General features: G+C 33.0%; 1 protein-coding gene across 1 annotated transcript; it reads right to left on the bottom strand.

The window, feature by feature from the left end:
• Positions 1 to 640: 640 nt before the first annotated feature.
• On the bottom strand, positions 641 to 16876 carry Tdc2 (Tyrosine decarboxylase 2). The gene is made up of 24 exons (XM_080145525.1): positions 16665 to 16876; positions 16213 to 16249; positions 15804 to 15883; positions 15399 to 15445; positions 14965 to 15052; positions 14276 to 14339; positions 13194 to 13238; positions 11993 to 12081; positions 11333 to 11394; positions 10514 to 10622; positions 9866 to 9932; positions 9449 to 9563; positions 9093 to 9210; positions 8485 to 8543; positions 8027 to 8137; positions 7524 to 7590; positions 6902 to 7026; positions 6470 to 6533; positions 5991 to 6107; positions 4875 to 5030; positions 4447 to 4506; positions 3677 to 3813; positions 3131 to 3214; positions 641 to 1409 (listed from the first exon to the last, which is right to left on the bottom strand). Exons 1-24 carry the CDS (start codon positions 16719 to 16721, stop codon positions 1325 to 1327), a joined length of 2043 nt encoding a protein of 680 aa, XP_080001651.1. The 5' UTR covers positions 16722 to 16876; the 3' UTR covers positions 641 to 1324.
• Between the last annotated feature and the right edge of the window lie 1364 nt (positions 16877 to 18240).

Below are 18240 nucleotides of genomic sequence, written 5' to 3'. Positions count from 1 at the left end.
GCAAGTTCTTTAGTTGCTTTATCCCATTAGGAAGTTTTTCAGTGTATCAATCTGATGCAGATGTTTCATTAACCCATCTATGGCTGAGCTAGAGTTTGTTGTGAAGAGGATGCCTAATAATAAATAACCTGGACTAGATGGTCGTCTTAGATATGAATTTTTTTAAGAAAGTGTTCCATGTCATAAGGAATGAATACCTTGTACTTCCACCAAAGATCTGGGGTTCAAGCCTCCTTGAAAATAATTATAGAGGGTAGAAGAATTGCCCTTCTATTGGGATTTTGAACATCCTCCTCCCCCCCCCCCAAAAAAAAAGAAAAAATCTTGGAGATCCTTGTTCAGCCTAAAATTAAGTGAAAGCTGTGGCGTACTGAAGTGGGGTGTTTACACCCCCTTTAGAATTTAAACTTGGAATGCCTGCTTTTTTTCACCCCCCAATAATATGAAGCCTCCCGCCCCTAATGAATCTCTTTGCATGCCCCTGATTTGAATCAAATTAGCTTGTCATAATAAACTACTGAATAAGATAAAAGACTTTTACCTTTGATTTAATAACTAATAGGTGGTTTTACAGACTATAGTTCCATTTTATTATATGGGAATTAAATAGTTATAAATTATTTGATAAATATTACAATACAAATAAATTTTATTACATCTAACAAGGACAAAAAATAAATATTTTGCCTACAACTTTTTGTCGATCTAAAATAATAATTTCTATTTCTTTTTTATATTTATATAACGCTACAATACATAGTGCATATCATATAAGAAAACATTACATATAAAGTTATAGGCAAAATAAGTCTTAATCAATAAAATTTCAAGTCGTATCATTAAATGAATTTTCAAAATCTAAAATATATTAAAATTTCTTTAAAGCATAAATACAATTATTAAATAGTAGATAGTACACTTAATATTATATGAGAAAAAAGATCAAAATGAAATATTTTTTTTTTTAAATTGAAAATCAAATTAATTATAGTGTAGCGTACTATTATTAGGATCTGTTCGTTTATGGTCTATAAACCTTTTTAAGTATCGCATGTCGTTTGATTTATGGATTTATAAGAAAAAAAAGATAGCACAGATGTAATCAATATCATCTTTGCTAAGTTTATAAAAAGAATATAATAAATCTTATTTTAAAGAAATGAACACATACTAATAAAAGATATTTAATCACGTGTTTCGTAGCAAATTAGCTGCAGACTGGCCTATTCAAAACTACAGTTGTCGAGCAAATGTAATGTAGTAATCGATTCATTTGGCCTGTTTGCGGTCAAATTACCATAAAACGTGTGAATTATTGGTTTATCTAAACACTAGCGGATCGGACTCTAGGGGCAATTGAGGTGGGGGTGGGGGAGGTTACGTAGACCCTATCATTTTCCATTTTAGTTCTAAAAAGAAACAGTATAAAAATTAATTTAGGGGTATATTTTTCCAGGGGCGATTCCTCTTGGAAGGATTTTTGTATTCTCCCCCAATATAGTTATAATAATTCCCTGGACATAAAAGAAGCCTCACTGTAAATAAGAACCATATGAACTACAGACAGAAGACATATTATTACTTTTTTATAACATATAAGGATATACATATGTACAATACAGTAAAGTATAGAGATTAATTTATAAGATTAAAGTCTATTTTTGTCCGATGCTTCTTCTTGCCTGAAATAAAAAGAATGGTAAGATTGTGCAAGTAAATAACAAGAATGACAACATCCACTACAGCTAAGCTCTACACAAAAACAAATATTAACAAAATTTAAAGTTGTATGCCTAATCATCCTTGGAAAAATATTCCAAAAATAAATAAAATAAGACATTTGTCTTATTTCTGAAGAAGAATTAATATATGTTATTTAATGTTCGTTGACTTTCTGATTTATTTAGCTTTGCTTCAATGAATATTTCTATACTAGTTTATTTATATACTAGCGGTTACGCCTCAAAAGATCATTAGGAAATTTTGAGGGGGCGGGAAGGTAAGTCGACACCCAATTCAATTGTAGTGTTAAGAAGAAAAAGTTTACATTTTCGGGGGGGGGAGTCATTTTTTTCTCATGGGAAGGTTGTGGTACCCTTCCAAAAAATAGTTAAACCTTCCTGGGACCTTTTGAAGCTACCCTGCAAAGGAGAACCAAGTCGGTTCAGCGGTTAGCGAGATCATACGGTACAAACAAACAGATACACAAACATCCTGTTACTTTATTATAAAAATTCCGTATGTGATTATTTACGGAAATAAATGCACACCTCTAGGCCAGGCTCATATTGCGGTATAATTCTATTTTTGGAGCATTTTAATTAAACAAATGTATCCTTTTTATTTTAATAAAAAAAAAGATAGATCTGTTTTATTTTTAGATTACACAAACTCGTTTTGGTCAAATTGTCCCATATAATTCTGAATAAGGGTCGTATGTCCTTAAGATCTTATAAATTGCATTGTTTCGTCGATATGCGAAGCTTTATGGCTGACTATTATCGATATGACAAAATAATTATGATATTGTTCAAAATCCTGTACTTTTCTAGGCTAGACTAGAGTTTTTCTAAGTATTGCATATTATTAACATCTAAAGGTAAGGCCAGGAAACCCTAGGCTAAGAGATATTATAAGATTTTGCCTAATTTCATAATGATTAAGTAACCATAAAATCCTAGATATTTTACAGCAGAGTGGTTGGCGTTTTGATTGACAAGGAAAGGAGACATACTTCCCCTCAAAGTGCATTTCGAGCATTCAATCCCCCCCCCCCCCACTTATTGACAAATTAATTTGAAAATAAGAAGGAGAGGGCGGCAGTTTTCTTTTGTCTATCCTACTCTGATGTGATAACCCTGCAGGGCTATCAAGTACCCTATACGACCTAACCTAACTTGCCTATCCTACTCTGATGTGCTAACACTGCAGGGCTATCAAGTACCCTATACTCTGATGTGCTAACCCTGCAGGGCTATCAAGTACCCTATACGACCTAACCTAACTTGACCTAAAGTAATAAATAAATAAACAAAAAAGTACCTCCCACTTATTTATTTCAAAATACAGAGGAGGGAGGGTGTTTTGCTCGACTTGGCACTTTGAGGGGAAACCGCCGCCCTTATTTTACCTGCCATTATTGATAGGAGAAGAAGGAGAAGAAGAGTTAGTGCTGCCACTGTGTGGAGACAAAGAAAATGTTGTATTCCAATTTCTTAATTTCAGATAGTCAATCGAACAATAATAATGTATTAGTGAAATTTATAAACATTATCGTAACTTTACAAAGTGTCTCAAAATCAGCCATTTAACGTCATAAAAATGAGTGATTATTCATCACTGTTTAAGGAGTTTTCGTTCCCACTTCTCCTCCCATCTTCCTCATTTTTATGACATCACATGGCTGATTTTTGAGACACTTTGTAAAGATACAACATTATCGGCTACGCTCACAAAAGACGCTAGGGAAACCGGAAGGAACAGAATTCAAAATCAATTCCCCCCCGGCCCCCTCATTTTGCAGGAATGGGGGGAGGGGTGAAATTAAATTTTGAGCGTGAAACTTAAACACCCCTCCCCCCTTAGTACGTTCTTGCTTTTCCCCTCCATCCATATTTTATGCAATAAAGAAGAGATTGAATTAATTATGAATCGATAGGATAATAACAGTTTGTACCTGAATCTAACATTAACCTCCTCCATGGGGCCTGCATTCCCCCCCAGCATGGCCATTGGCCACGAGATCCAGCTGGAGCTTTGCATCTCTCTGTCCTCAGACTTGGCTTTGGGCCGGCCATTCGGGTTGTCATGTGCCTAGAACAATTTTGACAACTTAGATATATCATCTTCATCTTAAATTTGGCATCATGCATCAAAATGAATCAAATGTATAAATGCAAAACAAATCATTTGAGTTAGATAAGATACTTTCTAAGAATGTTTTTAAATATAGGCAATTGATATAATTAATTTTAGAACAGGTGCGTGCACAGAAACCAGTAAAAAGGGGGGTTTGCGGACTTATCTATTACAATCTCTGTGTAGTACAAATTTTCTTAAACCTTTGCATCCCATTTATGCAAACATGTATTCAATTAAATGTAGTGACTATAGAGAACTGAACACCCCCCCCAATTTAAAAAAAAATTGAAAATAAGGGGGGAGTATAGTTTTTTTTTCTATTTCTAATCCCTGCGGGACTACCCAGTAACCAATATAAACTAACCAAACCTGACCTAAAAGAAACAAAAAACTACCCCACCGCTTCAATTCAATTTATTTTGAAAATAAGTAGGTTGGGGGGGGGGGGGTCCTAAGGTGCTCGACAAGGCACTATGCGAAAAATTGCTGATTTTATTAAATGAAGTATTGCAATTTGAAGTAGAGAGTGAGGTGAATTTTTGTTAGTTTAAAAGTGTCGTGCAAAGAACAGTGAACTGCTCTTACCAAAGGTGACAACAATAGTTGTTCATCACTCACCCTGCTCTCTGCCTGTTCTACCAGGGGCTGAAAATATTAGGGGGACTGTCAAATATTTATTATGATGAAGGGAGGCCAAACCTGGATATTTATTCTAAGATATGTGTCAAATATATACATTTTATTAGAATAAAATCGGTTATGGATTGTCAAATGAGAAAAGTTTATGTAGTTTATTCCTAAAAATAGATACTACATTTCCACTATCCTAATCTCAAAGTTATTAATTTTAAAATATGATAGGAAAGCAAAAATTTCTGGCAAGCATTGTCTATTGATTATAAAATAAGGCATTTCATTCAATTAGAAAACCTTATAAAGGTTTATATAAATTTGTTTTAAAAAGCCATTTCTAGGTATAGAGTAGTTGTGATAAAAATGAAATGAGTGCCAACCTTGACAATATGAGGGTTATACAGCTTGGGATCCGAGACCATGCGCACAAAGAAGCTGCGCTTGTGCTCCAGGTTCTTTGAGGCCTTCCTCTCCAGGGTCTGCTTGATCACTTCCAGCTGGTTCTCCTCGAACTTGCCTGTCTCCTCCTCCTCCTCCTAGGACGGGGTCAGGTTAGTTTTCAATATATAAAGAATTTAATGAGTTATAGAGAGGTAGCTGTGTTTAGTGCCTAGAAAAATTTGGATAGATGTCACCACTTTTGGCCTGCCTATTCTATAGACGTCATATTATAGAAATGGAAGGCGGAAAAAACCTTCTGGAAAAGAGATTTCCAGCAGAGGAACCCTTTTGGTTTAATAACTTTGTGTAATTTTATTCAATTTGAGTATTACTATATTAATAATGTTAAAATCTTATATAACCTATAATTTTAATCTTCAGAAGGGGTAATACAATTTTTAAACATTTTGGATGTATATCAATTTATTGTCAATATTCTTATCTCTTATTCTGAGTCTTTGTTGTTGACTCAGAAATAACTTTCAAATATTGATTTTTTTCCCTTCCTTTTTACCATGTTACTATAGATAATAAATTTTAAAAACAAGATGACAGCAACAAAAGGTACCCAAATACAGAATTAGAACAATAAAAGAATTAAATAAGAAGAGTTATTAAAACTTTTGCAAGTCCATTTCAAATAGCAACCAAATTCTTATTATAAAAGAAAAAATGGAAGGAGAGGAAATTCAAGAGTATAAAAAAAGTTCACACATTTTCAATAAAAAAACAAATAAAATCAAAACATAAGTAAATGACTAAAAAACATTGCATGTACTTACATTATTATATCAATGGTATCTAAAAACAAACAAAAAATAACAGGCAAAAGGTAAAAAAAAGCCTTTCAACATGAGAAAGAAGTAAATTTCTGTTAAATGTATTTTAAAAATATTTTTTGAGGGGGGGGGGGGAGTTCTCTGGGGGGCAAATCCTTCCATTTGAAATAGCATTTAACGAGGCAATTGCAAATACATAGCGTCCCTAAAAATTCAATTTGGAATTCAAGACTCTCAAAGATTGTGGTAAAATGTTACAAAAATGAAAAAAATCACCTTCTTTTCATCAGAATCGCCTCTAATTTCCAATTTGACACCTTCTTGTCTGTCTCTGACTGAAGCTAGAGCACTCTGGTTCAACTTTTCCTCTGATAGCAGTTTTTCTGCTTCTTCCTATAGATAGATACAGAGATCATGGATTAAAAACATATAAATGGATAGATTGATAGATAGATTAAAAGATGTATTACTATCGATAGTTAGATAAAAGATGGATTGATAGATAGATTATGAGATGGATTGATAGATAGTTTAAAAGATGGATTTATAGATTGATGGATAGATAGATTAATATATAGACAGATTAATAGACTGATAAATGGACCGTGAGATCAAACCGAGAGGCAGATATATAGATGGATAGATAGACGGGCAGCTATATGGAGAGAAAGATGGATATATATGTATATATGTAAAGTAATAGATGAACCGATTCGTGGTCATATGGATGGATCTATAGACGGAAAGAAAGGTACCTTGATAATATCCCAAGCAATGTCAATATCTTCTTCAGTTGCATTAGGCGCGCACACACAGAATCTAATAACAATGATTGATTGATTAATTACTTTATTGAAAGAATAATAGATGAATAGATAATGATATCCTATTAAATAAAGTAATAACATTTTTATGTCTTAAGCAAAGGATCAACCAAAGTGGTTCTCCTTTACAGTGAAGCTTGTTTATGTCCAGGGAAGATTTGAAAGTATTCTGGGGGAGGGTACCTCTACCCTCCCAATAAAAAATTACCACTTCCCATTAACAAAAATATGTTTTTCTTTTTCTTTTAAACTCTAATTGAAAAGTGGGGGTAGTTCGATTTTCTCCTCTCACCTTGTGTACCCCTAGAGGCTTCTAGGGGCGTAGCCGCTAGTATAGATAAGAAAGAAAGATAGATTAATTACCTTATAACAAAGATATCATTCATATTAGCAGGGACCATGTGAAGCTTCCCTGAAGCATTGATGGTAGTCAGCAGTTTCTTGTTCAATTTATTTCCACCCAATAGGCGGAAACATACCAACCCAACCTAAACAAGGATTACTATGTCCATAGATAGTGCAATATTAACAAGTTAGAAAGAGTATATGAAATTATAGGTTGTTAAAAAATCTTGAATCTTGAGGGATAAGTCAATAGACGATAGATTAATAATTGATGTATACAATACTTCAAATTACAAAAAAAAACAATAGATCTTTAATATAATGTATATACACATAACTACCTGCCCCCTTTTTCAAGGACCTATTTCGTCTGCTAGCAATTTATTTTCAGCAACTTGACTGTTTTAAATTCCTTACACTATTGGTCGATTTACAAAGACCCAATTAAGAGTCGGCACAAAGTCCTTTGTATGAAGACATGCAGTTATTTAACCCCTACCCCCTCTAGTGTTTTACTCTAATCAAAGAACAACATAACGATTTCTGCAGTTTAAAATATTAAGTGAAAGAGTTTAAAAACTCAGACAGACGGACAGATGGACATTTTTTTACTTTGTTTGATAGATATTTCAATAAATACCTTGACATCATTCATAACTTTAAACCTGCTGTCCTCTCGCACTTTACTCTCAAACACTTTGGCTAACCTACAAACAAAAAGACATCATAAATTTTTGTTTTACATTTTAAAATTTAAAATGTTGCTAAATTCCTGTCAATGCTTTATTGTAAAGCTGTTTTATATTAAATTGAGAGGCGAGTGGGGGTTGGGGGGCTTTTTACTCTTTTTTTGGGAGATTGGGGAACTCACAATGTGGTGTAAGAAATATCTATGTCAATCCACCTTTGAAGTCTTGCATCGATTATTGTGTAAATCTTTGGTTCCCTCACAATAAAAAAAGGTTATTGGGTGTAGTCCCTTTATTTATAGCTTTTGATGGGTTATTTTAGGTAAGGTGATTACACCACATCTGCACCACATGATTAGACAATTAGCCCCGCAGGGTTAGAGCCCCCGCAGGGGCTAAAAAAAGTAGAAAAGCTACTGTGAAAATACGACGAAACGCCCCTTAAGAGTCTTACCTGCAATGGTTACGAATATACTCCTGTAGGCCAGATACACCGTAGTTTCTGATAACAAACCATAATTTCAGGGCTCTGAACCTGCGACTCAAGGGAATGCCCCAATGTCTGATTATTAACAAATATCTTTTTAGAGCATTAGCTTCATTGTACAGAGTTCTCATGTAAATGGCTAGGAAACAACCATAAAAAGTCGAGAAAAAATTAATAAATGTAATAAATTTTCAAGGCGGTTTCCCTCAAATTTCCTAGTCGAGTACATTAACCCCCCCAACCCCAATTTGGAACTAAATTGGAATGGATTTTCGTGTGTTTTTGTTTTATTTTAGGCTAGATCATTTTTGGTATAGGGAAGCCTTGCAGAAAAGGACACCGCAAGTGTAGGCATTACCTTCCCCCTCCCCCCTGGCCTCCACAACAACTTATTAAAAGATAATTTTGAAAGATAAATGTTCCTGTAATCAATTGCAGATTCGCTGTAGGAGTGTTGTAGATACAGAGGATCTACTACAAGAGCCTGAATAGATAGATTGACAGGTTAATAGATCAATAATGGATAGATTGATAATCTTTCGTGAGGTAATTGATTGATAGATAAATCAATAGACAGATTGATTAATAGATAGATAAATGTAAAGATAGATTGATGGATATATGGATAGATAGAGAGATAAATAGATATATTTAAATAGATGGATAGATTAGATTGATTTATAGTTCAATAGAGAGATTAGTGAAAGTTAATTCAATTAAAAGTTTTATTGGTAGGAAAATAAAAAATTGTTTTATACGAAGATTGGTATGTACATAGATTAATAGATCAATCGAAAGATCGAGAAATAAATTGAATTGATTAATATTAAAGATTTATAAACAAATAAATTAAAGATTGAAAAAAATAGATGAATACCCGTGTAAGTTTAAACCTATCCTTGACCCACATTGTGCTACAGTTATAGTTGAACAGCATGAATATATATAAATCTATCTGTGTAAATCTAATTCTGTCCTTGAGCCATAGGGTGCTACAGACAAAGTTGACCTGCATAAATAGATATTCATCTACCTGTGTTAGTTTGAACCTGTCCTTGACCCACATGGTGCTGCAGTCAAAGTTGACCAACATCCATTTGTTTGGGTTGAAGTTGAAAGAATCAGCAAACTCTATTCCCTTCATCAAATACCTACAATAAATAGCAAAGTACAAATCTTATATGTTTTATATTTATGTTTTTTTTGTAGATTAACTGTCTAGGCAAGTAAACTTTAAAAAATGAGTTTTGTTACATTAATTATTTTCGCAAAATGAGTCAGGTGTATATAAAAGAGATAAGACGACATTTGAATCAGAATAATCAGCTGATTTTTCGCGGGAAATATATTTTTATTCTTATATATACATAAAGATGGATGAAACTGTACCTGAATTCTGGACAAATGAAGGCATTCCCAGCATATGACCCATCCACATGCAGCCATACGTTATTTGCTTTGCAGATGGGGCCTATTTCATCCAGACGATCAAATGCACAGCATCCTAAAATAGATAAGACTTTAAAATTGTTAATTGGAAAATTTTTTGACTTGACAGTTTTTGACTAATTGTGAATCATAGAATTTTTACTATCTTTGTCGATTTAATTTTAATGGACTTATTTTTTTATCTATAACACAAATTTTCAAAACACTGTCTACCATGTTATTCTTCTTTTCATTTTCCTGAATTTCATCAAATTTTGTTTATTTTCCTAACGTTGAATTTGTATACAAACATAGATAAAGATGGACCATCGGACAAAGGAATTCTAGAGGAACAGCTATTCTGTAATTGTGACTAACCTGTAGTTCCCAGAGTAGTGGACACAAAAAATGGATGCAATCCATTTTTCATATCTTCATCCATAGCCTTTTTTTTAAACATTATCCATTATTAAATATTAGGACTACCTTTTATATACAGTTTTCTAGATCCATAAAGGGCTTACTCCCAATATATTCAAGCTTTTTATTTGATGTGCTGAATTTTAATTTCCAAATGTGATCGCAGTTTCCGCCGTGTTTCCTCATCCTATCTCAATATTTACTACTAGCTAAAAAAGCTTCTAACTTCAAAAAAAATAAAAATTTTGAAAATTAAAGTTTATACGTTCAACATTTTGAAAGTTTGGAAGTTTGAAGCTTTTTTAGCTAGTAGTAAATATTGAGATAGGATGAGGAAACACTGTGGAAACTGCGTACACATTTGGAAATTAAAATTCAGCACATCTTTTATTTTGTTAATAATTTGTACTTAACTGTTTTAGCCAAATCTCATAAACTTTTCTAGGCTAGACTAGGAGTTAGGGTTTCCTTATAAGGCTAATTAACTATACATACATAGATAGAAATAAAAAGATATGTAAAACTTAGGAAACTCTAACTTATAAGCTAGCCTTATCATTTTTTAGGATTTTGCACAGTGCTTTTTTTTCATGGATAATATCCTGCCTGTTTAAGAATATCTCCTCTCAGTTCATTATTATGATCAGGCTCCAGAATTCGAAGCTTGACAAAACTTATCATGGCTGCCTTCTCCACGCAAGAGTGAGCTTCACGGCTATAATAAAATAGCTGCCTATAGTGCCCTAGCAGAATGGGGATAGATGTCACAGCTTTTGGCCTACCTATTTTATTGACATCAGAAAATACCCTATACCCCATCTCTTTTCTAGGGTTTTTTCCCCCTTCCCTTTCTCTTTCTATCTACTATGACGTCAATAGAATAGGTAGGCCAAAAGCTGTGACATATATCCCCATTTTCTTAGGGCACTAAACATAGCTATATAGTAATAACAGTTATTTTAGTAAAAATGATGAGAAAACTATAACTAAAGGTTATTATTCAAAGCAAAATAACACAGAATCTAAATTATGTATAGAAAAATATTTTATATTTAATTAATTTTTACAAGCACTAAAAAGTTTTAGCGATTTCCTGTTATTTTTTTGATGTTTTTCATTGTTTTTCAATGTGTTTCAATGTAATTCAATGATTTCCAATGTTTTTCATTTTTTTGAAATGTTTTTTCAATGTTTACCTAAACATTAAAAGAAAGAAAATCTACGAACTGAAAAAAAAATAAGAAAAATATCCTCCAATGCAATGGAAACATCCAATAATTGTAACGATAATCTATTTAATGCTCCGTCTAAAAATGTAAATCTATGTCTTACTATCTTATTGGCTAATTAAAGTGTAAGTGAGTTGCTACAGAATAATTTCAGCTGGGAAGTCAATACTAACGTAGTAAGATTTAACGACAATACCTGCAATATGCCATAAGTTTTGACAGTAAAGATGTTTCTTCAACATGTTCTCCATATTTTGCCTGAAAAAAAAATTTTCAGTAAAATTAAATTTTTACTGTGCTCTACAAAATATCAATCATAATATTTTTCATTATTAAGTCTTAAGATAATTAAAATCTTACTATCTTAATTTTCTGATAAGATTAAAATATTATTTTGAAAGGTAGGTAGTTGATTTTAAATTTAGAGAAATTTGATTTTACATTTGATTTACATATTTTATGAATATAAAACAAGGATGAAATATTTCTACATTATTTTTCTAGCAGATGAGCAAACCACATTTCCCCCATAGCGTTAAGGATGTATGGATTGACAGACGGACAGATATACAACATGAATTATTAAGTAGCTAAATCATAGATGCAAAAGTTATCATAATGCAAATTTTCTTGGATGAAAAAATCATTTTACCAAATCAAATGCTTTGGGTTTATAATAAAATCATAGGAAGACAAAATAATCCTATTTTTTATGCAAAATAACACCAATAGACAATTTTATACAACTAAGTGTTTTGAGAAACTTGGAAAGAGGTTCAGTTTAGTTGAATGCATAATTATCATTGTTATTTATAAGCCTTATGTGTTTAGTTTTTATTGATAATTTACAAAATACCTTTAAATCTTTAATGGCCTGAGCTCTGGCGGCTAGCAGACAATCCAGCACACATTCACTTGCACAAGATTGAATCACACCACCTCCCTAACATAGCAGAGTTTGGATATTTGATATATACTACCTGCTACGCCCTTAAAGGCCTTCCTTGACTTTTAATTTTCAAAAGAAAATTAAAACATCTTTTTTTATGGGGGGGGGGGTAGGTACTTTTTAAGGCTGAGGTACTATCCCTCAAAATAGTTATAAACCTTCTCAATAAGAAGCTTCACTGAAAAGGAGGACAGTGTCAGAAGGGTTAGCAAGATCCTAAGCTACGGAAAGAAAAATACATAGACATCCTGTTACTTTTGCCTTGTTAGTACAAGTTCCTATTTGACTCTTATTGGTCAATGGATCATTCAATTGAGCTAAACATGTAGCTCTGTCAACCTATGATATTAGGTTTAGTAATACCCAACAGACAAACAACCCTTTTACTCTAAGACCCTTTGTCTGGAAGTCCTAACTATACATTGTAAAGAGTTGTGTCTGTTTACGGGAAAGGCATTTCCCCTACCTCTAACTATAATTGTCATGTGCCGGACATAGAAACAGAATGTAGCATGTTTAAAAGCGAAGCTTTTCTATAATTAGGGTCCGTCCGTAACGGATAGCTTTTTTCGTTAATTTAGGCATGTTAGAATTGTCCTATCTATTTCAAATTTTGCATGGTGATTCCTTTAGTAATTAGGTACGATTTAGAAAGCGTAGCAACTCTTTAATCATTATTAAAATGTCCGTCCGTCTATTTTAAACACGTTGATTTTTTACTTTTTTAACAACAAATTTTTATGTGATCTAATCATCCGATTAATCTGATTGTTGGTTTATTGATTCCTGGGACAACAAAGTATAATGTTATAAGCGATGCAACTCTATAATCAAGTCCTAAAAATGTAAGTATGTCCATAAACATAATCCTGTATAAAGCAGTTTTTCAACATATTTATTTACAACTTTGCTTCGACTCTTATACATTTATATTCTGATTATTCAGTTCTGACATTTTATAAGTGTTAATGTCCGTTTGTCCTACTGTTTCAGTGCTGAACTGTTATGGATGTTGTCATCCTTGTTAATGTCTATAGTGTGACACAGTGTGGTGCAGACTCAAACATGATACCACCTCGGCTGTTAAAATATCCAAAACTCTATTCCTTGCTAGTTGGAGACATAGACAGAAAAGAACTGGGTAGCCCCACCATGATGCCTACCAATAAGGATCAATTAATTGTTATTGTTTTTTTTATTGCTTTTTTTTCTTCCGACAATTAAACTATTCGGGTATAGTCCCTTTCGTGACAACGCCTTTTAAGGGGCGTTTCATCGTATTTTACAGTCTATTTTCTCATATTTTTAGCGGGTAGTTCTAACCCTGCGTTACAATCACCTAACCTTACATAACCTTACCTAGCCTAATTAATCTATCAAAAGCTACCGTGAAAATACTACGAAACGCCCCTTAAGAGGCTTTGTCACGTAAAAGACTATACCCAACCATTCTTTTAGAATACACATTCATATGTGGTAGGCGGCATACGGACAAGCCTTTTCCAGAGTATGCGATGCTCCGTGGTTACCAAATAACACCCAGACGCTAATCCCCAGCTTATCACAATTCTACCCAGCCCATGTTGGCCATTGTCTGCACATCAGAGACGGCGGTCAACTTATACACCGCTGATAATGGGAGGGGCGCTGCCCCCCAGCAACCTACCCTTTTCCGGGAGACGTCTACCTTACCCCCTACGGGAGCCTACCACTCTACTGCTCACCTGGATGGGGCTTCCCCCCATCTCCCCCACACCCTTCTCTACCTAACCCATTTATAATCTGTTTTGTATATAAGCTATTAACTTTGTTGTATGTGCATTCAGTTCAAATATATCTTTTAAACAGTAACTACTTGTAGTACTTTATTGATAGAATCCTTAAGGCTAGGGGCTCTTTTGAATCGAACTCGCGTTGTAGGGTTGAAACGCTTCACCCCTACCACACATACTCTCCCCACTATTTTAAAATAAATTGAAAATAAAGGACGATATTTTCGTTTGTTTGTTTATTACTTTAGGTTGTATTGATTAAGGGTTAGGGCCCCCCGAAAAAGGTTTAGGCATAGAAAAAATAACTATAACCCCTGATTTTAAATTCATTAAAAAAATATAAGTGGGAGGTGGGTGCTTAGTAGGCATTTTGGGGGAATATTTTATTAACAAATCGTCAATGTATAATTGGATTAATCCTTTCCTAACCAATCCAGGACAATTGTTTCTAATTCAGTGCAGGCTGGTGCAGCCGCCCAACTTTAACAAATATTTTAGTCAAATTCTATAGTTATTTTTGTAAGCAAAATTATTTTGAAATAAAAGCGACAAACAATAAAAAAAAATTATTTGCAATCAGATAGAGCTGATAATAATAAGGTATCTTAAATAAGCTCCAGAGTAGACTAGAAAAGTACATCCTACTAACAACCAACCCAATAATAGAACGGCATTTGTCTGGAAAAAGCCACTACTTTTCTTGATAACGTAACGCGCTATAAGTATCAGCTGAAGCAACCATATTTATCGTCTTCAATTATGACGTGGTTTCATATGAGAAAATAAGTGGAATTAAAAACTTTATGATATTGATTTAAACATAGCATTTAATTGTTTTTAAATTTAAACAACAGTTTCCCGGTGATTTCCCTCAAAGTGTCTGTCGAACAATGACCCCCCCCCCCCCCATATTTGTGCTTGTGTAACCAATCAAACCTAAACTGGCATAAAGTAATAAAGATACATACGAAATAAGGACCCCTCTACCCTACTTATTGCCAATTTATTTGAAAAATATGGTGGTAAAAGGTTTCTTTCTGTGCTCAACATGGCACTATAAGGGAAAACCCCGAATGATCTGAATGTTGATTTGACTGCAATATTCCTGAATCCAACACAGCCGATGGCATCAGACAGCATGTCAGCTAAAATACTGGGGTACGAGTTTCCAGCAGGGAAATACGCGTGGAATCTAATTTTATATTTTTATATACATAAGTCATACATTATGGCCGAATTAAATAATATAGGTAAATTAAAATTTTTGTGTTATTTATAAAAAAAAAAATTTTAAGATTTTTTTTTTGTATCTCACTTGTTTTGCAATAAACAATTTTAAACAACTGTACATACCCTGATGGGTGATAACAACTAAGAGTCAGACCTTTCATTGCAAGACCTTTACAGGCAAAATAGTTTTTCTATTAATGATGTATAAACCATACCTTGGCCAAAACTACATCAGCATAGTTCATATAAAAATAAAAAGATTTTAGGAAAAGTTAAATGTTATTTCATGATATATTTGTATATAATTCCTTGGATGTTGCCAATGTGTCATTCCGACCATAATTTTGTCTTCCACGTCCTGATGGTTGAAATAATGGATACAAACAATTCTAAATGCCAAGCTACTCTACAAGTCAATTGTGTCAGTCTGTATTTCTGCGTCTCTTACAGATATTTATCACAGAAAGTTGTAAGATTTATTATCTAAAGCTAATGATCTTAAAAACGTTTTAATTAATAAGGCTGTCTTTCTTGATAACATAAAAATCTGCTGCTATGATATGGTTTTATGCTATATATAAGTCACAACTATTTGAATGCACTAGGGAAGAAACCCTTACTATGATTATAATCTTCTTCTTCATTAAATTTCAATGCTTTTAAATCATGTCAATCTTTGACAGGAATGGCCAAATCTAATTTTTGTAGCTATTAACCTTCATGACGTTTTCCCAAGGTTCAGGTTCCTGTGGCGGTTCTGCTGGTATTAGGTTCCGCAGGTATCCAGGTTCTATACCTGTATAGGGTTTTTAACTTTTTAATATTACACCTGTGGATGTTCTGCTGGTATCAGATTTCATTAGGCATCAAAAAGTATAAAAAAAACTACAAGTATCCAAAATCTCCATATTGATGAATAGACAGACGGAAGGCAGAACAGTTAGTTGCATAATTACACTAGCTCATATCTTATGTGTAAATAGACTTAAACATGTTTTATGAAAATTTGCTAAAAATGGAACCTGTATCTTTTATAGCAGCTTAGTAATTTAAATTTTGCTATTTATGTCAGACAGATAGAAAAACCCGCTTATTGATAGCTTCGCTTCTAAAATTATCAATTACCTGGAGTTACACGTCTCGAATCTATTTGGTCCAGATACTAAAAATATTTTCTTTATTAATTTCAAAAAGAAGGTGTCTTAACTTTTTTGCTTTTTATTTAAGATAGCTAGCCGGTTCTTTTAGTAAGTAGTAGATGTAAAATTGTCCAGAGAATTTAGATATGCAATCGGTTTTTATGTAGACCTCTTATTTAAGGTATGTGTTTGTACGTTGGATTATTTACTTGTTTGTTTATCTATCTATCTATCTATCTATCTATCTATCTATCTATCTATCTATCTATCTATCTATCTATCTATCTATCTATCTATCTATCTATCTATCTATCTATCTATCTATCTATCTATCTATCTATCTATCTATCTATCTATCTATCTATCTATCTATCTATCTATCTATCTATCTATCTATCTATCTATCTATCTATCTATCTATCTATCTATCTATGTTACCTGTACAATATAGTCGACCATCTCTCTGCCTCTAACTTTAAATTCCTCTCCGTCCATTTTATTTTATTTTATTAAATACCCTCTGAAAAGTTCTTACTATTAAGAGTAAAGCTTTTCTATTATTATTGTCTGTTTGTGTATTTAGATAAAGTTAGGATGATTAAATAAATATTATGCAGAATTTCTGAAGCAAAGCCTTTCAGACAGCTTTCCGCGGGTTGTAGAATACATTTTTTTTTCAGATTTCAGTTTTGTTGCCCTGTCGGCCAACAAAATTGGTATTAATTTAATGATCTTATTTTATTATTCGTGGAAAATTGTTTATAATACGATACATGATTCATCAGTATGGCTCAGAACCGGTTATGAAGCCATACAAAAAAACTAGAGTTTACTTTTAGGGAAATTGTCATTCTTTTTTCTTTTAAATATCTTCTCTGAAAGGAAATAAACTACTGCAGTCAACTCACACTTTATATTTGTTTTAAATAAGAATATTCAAAAATATAGAAATTCTTAAACTATAAATATAATGTAAGGGACAGAATACGAATATATATCGTTATCAGGGCTCGGCACCCGCGCATAAGCCTCAAATTGAAACTCGTTTGTGTTCATAAACAATTCAAAAAAGATGGATTGTCTGTTTTGGAACATTGGTTTAGACATCCAGCTGAATTTTAAGGTTGTAATATGACGATTTCACTAAGTCTTACACGAGGCTGACGCGCAGCTGCCGAGCCCTGTAAGTTATAGAATAGATAATCATATTTCATGAAATACTCTAAAAATACAGGTATCAACAATATTTTCTGATAAATTCAAATCCTTACATAAAAGTATCAAGTTGTCTATATGTGTGTCTTTACCGAAGAATTTTGCTAACCGCTGAACCGACATGTTTCTCCGTTACGATGTAGCTTCTCGTAGATCCTGGGAAGATTATTTTGAGAGATGGTACCCCCCCCTCTCCCAAGATCTATCCCCTAGAAACAAATTAATACTTACATTTGGATGGAAACATTGATAAGATATGAAAAAGTAGAAATGTACTTAATTATAAATCCAATGTAATTCTTATTTTGACGCTTGAATAAGTTTTGTTGTAGATTTTTAAACAACTTTCATTGATAAATATCAATTTTACAAGCACTAAAATGTCCATAAGTAGAGCAGCAATAATAAGATAAATTAAAATTAATCTATTCTTTTCGTACGGGTAAGGCTGCAATCCATGACACTTTAACGTCAGATCAAACAACCATAGATAACTAAAGGGAACCGATCTTTACTCTAATGTCTAACATCCGGGGTATTAGGTTAAGTAACACCTATCAGACAACCAACTCTACGATTGCACGGCCTTTGTCTAACTGTGAATAGTAATGAGTTGCGCTTTTTTTGACCAATGCATTCCCCTTTCCTTTACTATTAATGGTTCATTTGGTATAGCAACTAGATGAACGTCTTTAGTTATGAGCTGGAATCTATACGGGATTTGAGACGGATGGACGAACAGATTCCCTAATTTTATAGTAGCAAAGCTCCAACAAATATAGCAATTGTTAGGATATAA

Source organism: Acartia tonsa, chromosome 13 (assembly GCF_053477335.1).
Source record: "Acartia tonsa isolate MP-2025a chromosome 13, ASM5347733v1, whole genome shotgun sequence".
NCBI classification, from domain to species: Eukaryota; Metazoa; Arthropoda; class Copepoda; order Calanoida; family Acartiidae; genus Acartia; species Acartia tonsa.
This window is presented reverse-complemented; position numbering and strand designations above follow the sequence as displayed.

Excerpts from the sequence above, each read along its gene's own strand:
- Tdc2 (XM_080145525.1), bottom strand. The coding sequence starts at position 16,721 with ATGGACGGAGAGGAATTTAAAGTTAGAGGCAGAGAGATGGTCGACTAT. Across the intron at positions 15,053-15,398 it reads ATGACACATTGGCAACATCC|TAGATTCCACGCGTATTTCC; the intron begins AAGGAATTATAT and ends AAAATATAAAAT. Across the intron at positions 6,108-6,469 it reads TTGCTTGGGATATTATCAAG|GAAGAAGCAGAAAAACTGCT; the intron begins GTACCTTTCTTT and ends ATCTATCTATAG.